General features: G+C 45.1%; 1 protein-coding gene across 1 annotated transcript in view; it reads left to right on the top strand.

Moving 5' to 3' along the window:
• Positions 1-286: 286 nt before the first annotated feature.
• GADL1 (glutamate decarboxylase like 1) overlaps positions 287-11839 on the top strand; it is a 149630-nt gene continuing 138077 nt past the window's right edge. Inside the window, exons 1-4 of the mRNA XM_068982668.1 lie at positions 287-439; positions 5135-5261; positions 8024-8114; positions 11451-11557. Of these exons, the coding sequence (XP_068838769.1) occupies positions 287-439; positions 5135-5261; positions 8024-8114; positions 11451-11557 (478 nt within the window). The remainder of the gene's footprint in view (positions 440-5134; positions 5262-8023; positions 8115-11450; positions 11558-11839) is intronic.

Here is an 11839-nt window from a genome sequence, read left to right as displayed (position 1 = left end):
TAAAATGGGTTGAATTTACATTGCTTGAACTCCTGCTTGCTCCCTGATGCTAAACAAAAGGTGCTGCAGGAATGGAAAATGGAGCTTTCTTTCTTTAACTCTGTCATATCATTGGGCGCCATTAAGAAGCTGTTAGCTTCAGTGCCTCAGACGTATCAAATGAAGGGATGCCCTTTGAAGGTGGGATCACAAGCCATTTCCTGCATGCTTTGCTTTGTGCTGGAATAAGATTCTCTCTAAAACATGGTTTGATTGTGTACTTCCAGGAGATACCGGTCCGCAAGAGATGGTTCCGAGCAGGAAGAACGTGGTGCTCGTGGATGGAGTCATACTGAACGGCCCCACAACAGATGCAAAAGCAGGGGAGAGATTTGTGGAAGACGCCTGTAGACTAATAATGGAAGAGGTGGTTCTGAAGGCTACGGACATCAGTGAGAAGGTAAATGTGAAAGCCTGTGAGAAACCGTGAGAACGGGACTGCTAGGTTTCATCCACCCCTGGATGGCTAGCTGTAACGGGAGAGGAGCCATGCTTTCATTTCCAGTGTACTTTTGTTTCAAGGGGATGTCCAGATACCAAAGTTGGTACCCACTCTCCCACCCCACCTCAGCTTCCAGACCCCCATCCAGTTTCTGCTTTCCTGGAAAGCAGCCAGCAAGTGTGGGGAGACTGGCCAAGACCCAGAGTTTAACCAGGTAAAGTTGTGAAGCACAGGGTGAACCTTTCTGCCCCAGATGACGATACAAGTTATAAAGCAACCGATGATCTGATTTGTATAGTCTCCAGCACACACCCTGCTTCCCATTGTCTGGTGCATATTCCTTATGTTAGTAGTGGAATCAAGCAGAAGGTAGAAAAAGTGTGAAAAGTTTTTAAACTTATCTGAGGGTCTTTACTAGCAGTTTGTCTGAGCTTAGACTGGAAATCTTAGGTTGCTAAGTCTGACTTTTCTGACTGGTACCAGTGACCTGTTCTTGCTTTCAAATACAGACACAAATCGATATTGGAATCATCACTAATGACATCTGTTCTTAATAGTAGTTTCTTTGTGCCGATTGATATCCTAAGAACTACTCCATATGTGTTTGTGTATTTAACCCATGTGTTTGTGTGTTGAATCTGTAAAGACCCCTAAGATGCCGGTACTATTGATCAACTCCATTTTAGAGACGAGTGGCAAAGGGTGGCACAAGATGCCAAGGGTATTGCCCCAAAGCACACACCAGTGGGTCTTGGAGCCAGCGCCAGAATCCAACAGACTCTGGTTGCAGAGTCTGTGCTTTTCATGGCTTCTCCCTGTGTCTCTCAGAATCTCACAATTAATAGCTATCACATTGACCACCTTTCATAATGCAAATCACTGAAGGTATTTCCTAATTTTGTGCTTATAATTGAGTTTTCTCCTGTCTTAGCTGTACCCAGGGAACGTTTTGGACCTGCTTTACTTTGGAGTACAGTACTCCCCTGGAAATTTTTTATATTGGCCTTTATTCAGTCATTAAATATTAACTGAGTCTAGCTAAGGATAAAACATTATATTCAGCCCTAGGGGATATAAAGCAAAGTAAGATAAAGGCTCAGCTTTGAACAGAATTGGAATAAAAAACAGGAAGGTGATAGATGTCTTGTGGTTTAGGCAGACTTTGGGTAGATCTCACAAAGAAGTGGACACCTCGGACTTTGACGCAGAATCTGAGGATGAAATAGGTGTTTGTTTTCGTTGTTTTTTATTTGGCTGCGTCTGGTCTTATCTGCAGCATGAAGGATCCAGTTCCCCGACCGGGGATTGAGCCCAAGTCCCTATGTTGGGAGCATGGAGTCTTAGCCCCTGGACGGCCAGGGAAGTTCCTGGAGTAGGATTTTGATGGGTAGAGAGAAGTGAGCCCAGGTGTGTTGCAGAAAGTGGAAGGTGAATGAGGGGGAGAGAGTTATAATAGGGCAAGATATTTATTACATCAAGGGGCCCCTTCACGTGGAAAGAAGGGCTCATACAGGGCAGTGATGGGAGACAGGATGAGAAGGGTAGGCTTAAAATCCTAAGTTGTTAACTCAGTGGCCCCAAGCCCATTGCAATATGGTAGTCATGCAGTGGACATGCATGCACGTGAAGCTGGATTGTTATGTTGGAGTTGGGAGAGGGAGGTGAGGTTTTTATGCTGCTGACTTAGCCTACTTAGTCAGAGATTCAACACGTCCCCTTTCAAAGGTGGCCTGAGGACAGGATGGGTCCCCATACTTAGTGATGGGCTTCCCACGTGGTGATAGTGGTAAAGAACCTGCCTGCCGATGCAGGAGATATAAGGGACTTGAGTTCAGTTCCTGAGTCAGGAAGAGCCCCCTGGAGGAGGGCATGGCTACCCTCTCCAGTATTCTTGCCTGGAGAATCCCAAGGACAGAGGAGCCTGGCAGGCTGCAGTCCATAGGGTTGCAAAGAGTCAGACACGACTGAAGCGACTTAGCACACGCACAGCACAGCCATACTTAGTGACATGATTACCTCTGGCCCCCTCTTCTGCAGATACTCTTCCTCAGCCACTTTTTTTTCAATTGAACTGTAACTAACATTCAGTCAAATGTACTGCCTTTGGTGTGCAGTTCTATGAGTTTTGACAAATCGTGTAACCACCAACAGAATTACAAGACAGAACAGTTCCGTCACCCCACATTTCCCTGTGCCCCTCCGTGTCCGCCTCTCCCCTCACCTCTGGCCCCTGGCAACCACTGATTTGTGTCTGTGGGGTTTTGCTGTCCTTGCAGATTTTTCATCAACATTACATGAATTCATAGTCCTTGCTTTGCATAGTCACAGCCCATTTGGTTGACTTCTGCCCGTCGTGGTTCATGGTTCTAAGCTCAGAGTTTAATTTCATATTTCTCGCACAATTTGGTGTTTCGCCCTGCTTTCCCCAGCCTCCCCGATCCTGGCCTCCACCCCCTGGAGAGTCCCCTGTCTCTCTCCTCTCCTCCACAGGGAAACTTTTTAAGGATCTTCAACACTGCCCCCTCCCTCCACGTCCTCACCTCCTACGTCCTTGCTTCAGGCAATCTGGCCTCCACTCCCACCTCCCTCAGCCAGGCGCTCTTGCCAAGCACACCTCCTTGTTGATCCATCCCAGGAGTGCTTCCAGTCTCTGCCTAGTTCAGCTTCTCTGCAGGACCTGACCGTGGTGACCGTCTCCCCCCCCACCACCCCCGAGCATCCCTCTTCCTTTGTGCAGTAGCTCTGAACTCTTCCGGGTTGCTCCCTGCCTCTTTGGCGTGTCCTCACCTCACAAGTGAGCTCCTTTCCCTTCACCCTTTGCTTACGTGCTGGTGCTGCTCAGGTGAGACCCGCACCTTCTACTCTTACTACAGCTTCCCTCTGAGCTGTGTCACTTGGGTCACACTTTAATAGATGCCTGCAACTCTGTGTCTGATCTTTCGCAAGAGCTTCAGACCAACTACTGCACCCCCTTTGGATGTCCTGTAGATGCCTTGGACTAAATATGCCCCAAACTCATCATCCAACCCCACCCAACCCCACTCACCATGAAACCACATGCCAGCTGGGAAGCTCAAGATGGCCTTTGGCTACTCCTTGCCCTCATCCTTCCTGTGTTATTGCTTTCCAGGTTCTATTGATGGAGCATATGTTCAATATCTCCAGACATGCTTCATTCCTGAGGCAGCCAGCCTCATCCAGACCACTACCTTCTCTTGCCTGCTTTATTAGAGTAACCTCTTATTTCCGGTTTTACTTGGAATCTCCATATTGCAACCCAAGCCATTGTCTAAAACTAATATTGTCCCATGTAATTCCCTGTCCAAAGCATATCAGTGTTTTTGTAGAGCCACATTCGAACTCTGTAACATGTGACATGAAGCCTGTCACCGTCTGAGCCTTGTCTTATCTCTTCATTCATTCCTTCCACACGCTGCTGACACCCTCGTGTATGGAGGGTGTTAGTTAGTTCCTTGGGAGTGGTCAGAGAACTGACCGGCACCTCTGCTCTCACGGCGAGTGTGTGTCGCAAGTGCATTACACGGCACATTGCAAGGTGACAGGCGCTGTGCAAAAGGAAGAGAAGGAAGAGTTGGGGGCGGGTACTTCTGGAGGTAGAGGAACACACAGCTTGTGATTTTAAATAAAGACTGGGGATTGCCGACTTGACAGCGGGACATCAGAGAAGAGTTTTGAATGAAGTGAGGAAGTTAGCTATGAGGTGATTTGGGTGGAGGTTGCATTCCGGGCCGAGGCTGAAGACCCTAACATGGGAATGCGCCTGGTACGTATAAGGAGCAGAAAGGAGGCCAGGGTGTGGGGTGGGGGGCATGTCAGTGCCACTGGGGAATCAGATGTACACGATCAGTGCAGGTCATTGTAAGGACCTGGGCTTCTACTCTGAAGGAAATGAGAGGCCATCAGACGTATTTGAGCAGAGGGCTGCCTGTGGCTGAGATAGAAGAGCATTCTGGATGCTGACTGCGGGGCTGAGAGCAGATGGTGTGGGGCCGGGGGCCAGGGACGGAGACAAGTTGGGGAGCTGTTCCGGGATTCCAGCTCCACTTTTCCCTACCTCCCCCAGGCTCAGAGTTCAAGCCACACCGAGGGGACTTCTCTCTTCAGATGGGCCATGGGTGCCCTTGTATCCCAGCCCCTGCTTGTCCTGCTCCTCCTAGAAAGCCCCTTGCATGACCCCCCTCCCTTCTAATCTTTGCTTGGTTCTTTAGTTGTTCATTCAGCAAATCATGTCCGGCTCTTTGTGAGCCCATTGGCTGCAGCATGCCAGGCCTCCCTGTCCCTCACTAGCTTCTGGAGTCTGCCCAAGTTCATGTCCATTCACAACCATCTCATCCTTTGTCGCCCTCTTCTCCTTCTGCCTTCGACCTTTCACAGTCTTATTTTGTGCCACTTGGATGTCGGTGCTTCCAGGACTTCTTCCGAAATTGAGGACAGAGTCCCCTGCTTTGTTGCAACAGCGTCTGCGTTACCAGATGTCAGAGCTCTGGTCCCAGGGAACTGTGCTTGCCCATTTGCGTCTCTGTGTCTTCCACTCGTCTGGAAGCTTCGTGAGGGTGGGGCCCATGTTCCCTACATCCTCTCCACACCTGGCTCCCGTGAGTGGACCGTAACGAGCTGTTGCTGAATCCCCAGGTCTGTGAGTGGCGGCCCCCTGAAGAGCTGAAGCGGCTTCTCGACTTGGAGCTGAGGGACGCGGGAGAGCCGCACCACCGGCTGCTGGAGCGCTGCCAGGACATCATACGCTACAGTGTCAAGACCAGTAAGAGCTCCCCCTCCCTTCATCTGTGCCGCAGACAGTTCTTCCGTTTCCTTTAGCATGCGTTTATCCCATAGTCGGGGCGTCCCCGGTGGCTCAGCCATAAAGAATCTTCCTGCAGTGCAGGAGACGCAAGAGATGCGGGCTCGATCCCTGGGTCGGGAAGATCCCCTGGAGGAGGGCATGGCAACCCACCCCAGTACTCTTGCCTGGAGAATCCCATGGACAGAGGAGCCTGGCGGGTTACAGTCCATGGGGTCGCAAACAATCAGACATGATAGAAGCGACTTAGCATACGCAGACCTAATAGTAAAGCTGGCTGTCAAATTCTTTATGGATGAGAAACCTGGATGAAAAATAGTGGTTCTGAGGTTTTGACGGTGATTCCTCTAATCCCTAGTACAGATGTATTGTCAGGGCCAAAGATAGGTTGATAGAAAAACTGATGGTGTTAAGCAGCCTTATATAAATACTGTGCTCCTCGGCAATCCCCATCCTCCATTTATAACCAAGACCAGAAATCATGACTGCTACTTATCATTTCTTATGTTGGTGCCAACTGACAAATGGTAGTTTGATTATAGAATTGGTGGGGATTTTAAATCTTGACCTCCCAGAATATCGCCCCTCAACATGTTCCAGAGACTGTCTTCCTTTAAACAGGGATAGATTTATTTGAAGAGTATTCTTAGAGCTGGCAAGAACCAAATTATTTTATCCCATCTACCAGGATCAAGAGATAAAAACCTTTCAGAAGGTACAATAACGCTTAACCACTGTGATCTTTTGTAAATGCAGCAACATGATATTTGTTTTGTGCTTAAGTCCTACTCTGACTGACTGCTAATATACTATACACCCAGTGAATAAGTTTCAAAAGTAGGGGAAAAACTTTCCAGAATATGCATTTCTCAGTGTGATATAAAGGTAATCTAGTACTTAGGACCATACAGGCATTATGCTTTGTGAGTTCTGACACTGAACTAAATTTAGTGGAAAGAACATAATAAAATCCTGGCTAAAAATAATTGGTTTATATTCCCTTAGGAAAGTCTGATGCATGTATCAAAAACCCAGTTAGCATTTCAAAAGCAAAGATACATATCTCATTATTATAGTGCATGTCAGAAGCACAGAATGACATTTAGTGCAGTAGATTTTTCAGTTTACTGGATATTTTCCATAATGTTACCATGGAAATCAATCATAAATTAACATGGAACTAAAAAAAAAACTTATTAAAATTACTTGTAGCAATGTCGGGTTTCCTTTGCCAGATTAGAGGAAGTTTGCCATGTTTTATACGAAAAGACATTTTCTTTTGAGCCTCTTGTTTTTCACTGAACTAGTTTAAAGAAAAAAAAATGCTTTGAGTTGCTGTGAGAGGTCACTAACTAAAATGGTTCCCAAATACCCACATTTCTAAATAGGCCCCCTGCCTCTTCTTCATCGTGCTGGGCTTCTTATGATTGAGAATGTCAAGCCAGCTGTTAGCCTGGAGTCTGGTGTGAATATTCACACTGTGTAAAGCCAAGAACCTTTATGAGACCTTTTATAGGAGGGAAAAAATAGAAAGTTGGAACTAAAGTTTTTCAAGTCTTAAAGGCAAGTGCCTTTGAAGCCCGTTGAATCAGAAAGTTTATGTAAGCTGCGCTATGAGTCACATCTTACTCCATAGACAGGATGCCAGCTGCACTATAAAAAAATGGTCCAATCTGAAAAATTAAAAGGCCACTCACTGCCAAGAGCCTGAAGTGAACCCTGTCAGTAAGTGAAATGTGTTCAAGTTAGGGAGATTGACATTGATAATTTCAGAAGGTAAACGTAGCCTCAGGCTTTTTGATATGTGGACAGATTGCTCAAATAATCCCTTTCTCAGAGTTCTGGTTTGGGTCTGGATTGTGTTTAAAAGGAAACAGGTTGGAATTCTCTGGTGATATAGCAGATAGGAATCTGCCTGCCAATGCAGGGGATACGAGTTCGATCCCTGGTTTGGGAAGATCCCACATGCTGTGAAGCAACTAAGCCCGAGCGTTACAACTGCAGAGCCCATGCACCTAAGCCTGTGTTTTGCAACAAGAGACCCCCCTGCAGTGAGAAGCCTGTGCACTCCAGCTAGAGAGGACCACCCCCTTGCCGCAACTAGAGAAAGCCTATGTGCAGCAACAGACCCACTGCAGCCAAAAAATAAACAAACAAATAAAAATTATTAAAAGAAAATGAAATAAGTAAACCAAAGATCTCAAAAAAGTGCTCAAGTTTTGCTTAGAAACGTTCAGTAGACAGGCTTACGAGATAGATCATCAACATTTGGTTCCCTTGTACATGATTAGATTTTAAATTTTTTTAAATTGAGATATAGTGTGCATTCAGTAAAGTGGACAAATCTCAGGTGCTCAACTCAGTGAATTTGTACATATCTGCATGTAAGTGACCATCACTCATATCAAGGTATAGACCATTCCTGGGACTCCAGAGGCTCCTTAAACCTGGTGCTAATCAATGTCTGCTTGCCAGAGGTACCCAGAATTCTCACCTCTGGCAGCATCAGTCAGCTTGGCCCCATATTGAGCATCATATAACCGGAGTCGTGCACTGTACGCCCTCTGTATACAGCTGCTTTCATTGTCCGAAGGATTCACTTATGTTGCTGCTGTATCGATAGTTTTCTTTCTTTTTTATTGCTGTGTGGATTAATATTCTTCTTCAATAGTTCTCTTTCTTTTTTATTGCTGTGTGGATTAATATTCTGCTCCAATTTACAGACCATCCAAGATTTTTCAACCAGTTATATGCTGGACTTGATTATTACTCTCTGGTGGCCAGATTTATGACAGAAGCATTAAACCCAAGTGTGTAAGTACATTTTACTGGAATTTTACGCTGAATATGGATTAGGGATTTTGTTAAGTAGATGAAGTTTTATTTCATGAACTTCTGTTTAATTGTTTCATTTGTGCAGTGTCATCATAAATAATGGAAGCGGCTTCTGACGCTTAGCAGTATTTAGAGAGCAGTTTGATCTGATAGTGGTACTGTGAGATGGTTAAGGCAGGAATTCTCTCCACTTAACAGATGAGAAAATTGATTAAGCAACTTTTCACTTATTCCTGCATGAAAAGCCATATCTGGGCTAAGGTGCTGGAGAGATTCTTTGTGTAAAAGCAGATATTAGCTTTGCCTTCATGAAGCAAATAATCTAGGTATAGAGATGCTGCATGCAAATTAATCCAAATGATCTGCACAGATTAATGTCATATTTTCAAATGAAGGGAGGTACATGATGCTATAATTATACATGGGACAATTTTTCCTAGTTGTGCACTCGGGGAAGTCTTCTTTAAGCAGGTGATAGCTAAGAGGTGAAGAATGAGTGGAAGTCAGCTGGGTGAAAAGAGGAGGGAACAGCGTGTACAAACGCTTTGTGGCAGGAAACAGCCTGACATCGCTGTGGACTGGCAGCCAGCGTGGGGAAGCTGAGAAACCTGTGAGGGGTGTCAGGGGGATAAGACTGGAGCCAGACATGGGGCACCCAGTGGTCCAGGTTCATGAGTCATTCTAAGTGCAATGAAAAGCCTGTGAAGATTTCCAAATCACCAAGTGACATTTGCTTATTGAAAAGATCACTAGAAATATAGAACGTGGGTTGGAAGTGTGAGGTGCCTTAGTCAGGTGAGGGATGATAGTTGCTTGGATTTAGAGAGAAGTGGTAGGAATAGAAAAAAATGTGTTTGGAAGATAAACAGAAAAGCCTGGATAACATACTGGATCTTGGAAATGGGAACAGGAGGGAAGTTTATAAGATGATGCCTAGGTTTCTGGCTTTAATAGTTGGGTTGATGGTCTTGTCAGTCATTGAGATGACAGTTTTCAAGTATACAGTGGAAAAAGCAAGAGCAGTAATTCAGTTTTCTTTCTTTCTTTCTTTTTTAGTAATTCAGTTTTCAATTGTGAGCATTTGCAGTAATTTCGAAATGTCTAAGGGTATGCTTTTGGAGAGTTGAGATATACAGGGGCCTGGAATCCTGGTATTTTTATGAAATTATAAATTTAGGTGTTACTGGTCATGGATGAGATTCCTTAAGTCAGGCATTCGCAGCTCCTTCTGCTCTTTGACTCAACCTGGGAGCTTTAAAAAAAAATATTAAAGGAAAATACCACCCTCACCCCCACCCCCAACCAAGAAAAATCCCAACGGAGACCAGGTAAATCTGAATTTCTGTCAGTGTGTCCCAGGCACTGATACATTTTCATAGCCCAACAAGTGATTTTAGTGAGCAGGATGGAGACACTTTCAGTAAAATTAAACCAGGACTGGGATAAGTACTGTCTGCAGGACAGAACACGGAGGGAGGCGAGCAGCGGGCTCAGCCTGGCCTTGAGGGCGTCTGGCATTCCCTGGCTGGGAGGCGGAGGGCCCACCTCAATGGAGGGAGAAGGAGGAGAAAGTCCAGGGCAAGTCTGGGGGCCATGGAGGAGAGTGTGTCCAGAGTCCTGTTGAGTGTTTAAGACAAAGACTGACAAATATCCCCTGGATTAACAATATGGGTGTCATGGGTGACTTCTGTCAGATAATTTTTTGTAGAATATTCAAGACAATCCCAGATGCCAGGTTACAATGGGTTGAAGCGATAAGTGGTAGAAAAGATAGTAAGATTACACAATTCTGTGACCCTTTTCTTGTAAGTCCTGGGATTTTTCTAGCTCCTCATCTGGTTTCTTTTACTGAAATATTTAGAGGCTTTTGAAGTATTAAATTGCTGAACAGGTCCCTCAAAATCTCACTAAGCCATGAGCACATTCTGTATCACCCCCTCCTCCACCTCCAGGTTTACAGTTGAACTAGTTTCCAAAGACAAATTTAATAGTATTTTTTTTCATACTAAAAAGGAAATGATTATTTCCCTTTTATGTGTAATACATTTTTTTTTACATATGTCCCATTTTTCACACTTTCAGTATGTTAGTTTCTTAAACATGGTTGAAAATAGAACCTAAATTGTTGAAAAATGATATAACGTCTGTAGAGTGCTTGGCACGTAGGGAGGTGATACACAGTAGGTGTTCTTCTTTTTCCCCTCTTTACTGAAGTTTTTTTTTTCTTCCTCTTCTAGATGTTAGCATAATCGCATTAAATTCCATGACTATAACTTTAAATGTGGCTGTTTAGCTTACTTATTTAGAGTACACATTTATTCAGATTCAATTTAGTGTCATCACAGAATTGTTGGAGAAGGAGATGATACAGAGTAGCCATCCTCCAGCTTTCTGGAGAAACAAAGAAGTGTTACAAAATGACCTGGTAACTGTCTCAGGCTGGACTTCCTGGGCAGCTGCTCTAGATGGAGCTTCCTGAGCAGGGTGTTTATTAAGGGAAACCCTTAAATCTCTGTGGGTGCTGGAGGGGAAGGAAACAGCTGGGCAGAGTTAGGAGTCAAGCCACCGTGCAGGCTCTGAGACTCCACTAGCTGGCTCCATGGGCCTCTGGAGCTACCCTGGCCCTGCAGGGTGTTCTGGAGTCGGGACCATGTGGCCAGGCCTAGTTGGTGCTCCAGATGGACCAGTCATCGGGTATGGATGACCACAGGACATGCCTAAAGGGGATAACTCAGCAATGCTCCCTGCTGACAGCATTCCAACCCTCTGCCACAAACCTTCACAACAGGGATCCAGGTAGCACGTTATGGTCAAATCACCACACTGTAAGAGATGTCCATAGTGCTCTTGACATTTGTACCAACACGGGAGTGTGGTGGAGGAAACCCAGGCTCTACACCTGACTGCTAGGGTAGCTCACGGTAGTAGCCTAACAAACCTGGTTGCCGTGACAGTGGTTTTTCTTTAACCAACCTCCAAAACAGCATCCAAAGAGCAAAATGGCCACTACTCATGGCTAATACAAAGACTACAGACGCACTGCTTTGATCTCGCCCAGTGGAAGCAGAAGTTTTCTGCAAATTAAGACTTCGAAGTAGCTAGTGTCCCTCGTGCACCAGCTACTGGCATTTGTCCAGCCGTGACCAGCACCGTCAGTCTCTGTGTATTTCTTTATTTCTGAAGGATTCATTTCCAAAGACTCTACCCACACTTCAGCAGCCACTTGGTTTAATAAAACGATGTGCATTTCTTGGGACTCCATAGGGATGGTTTGACTCTAGTCATAGAAGTGAAGTGTTTTTTATATCTATCTAGTTATACGTATGAGGTGTCCCCAGTGTTTCTGTTAGTGGAAGAAGCGGTTCTGAAGAAAATGATTGAATTTATTGGCTGGAAAGAAGGGGATGGAATATTTAACCCAGGTAAGTACAATTAGTTATTGCCTCCATTAAAGCATCTTCAATTTTATTCCTGCCTTAATATGAGGAACAACTCCCTGCAGGTTTCCACATGACACAAAGTTAGGTATGAATCATGCTACTTGGGGAGGATCAAGTTTGTGCCTTTCTCCAGAGTATGATATTTTGGATAAATGCTACAGAAATGACGTACATGCCAACAAGTGAGATGTCTAAAATTTTGGATCTATATCCAACACAAATGAATTTATCTACTGGTGGGAAGTTGAAGGGCTATTATAAGTT

This window comes from Capricornis sumatraensis, chromosome 10 (assembly GCF_032405125.1).
Source record: "Capricornis sumatraensis isolate serow.1 chromosome 10, serow.2, whole genome shotgun sequence".
Classification (NCBI taxonomy): Eukaryota; Metazoa; Chordata; class Mammalia; order Artiodactyla; family Bovidae; genus Capricornis; species Capricornis sumatraensis.
This window is presented reverse-complemented; position numbering and strand designations above follow the sequence as displayed.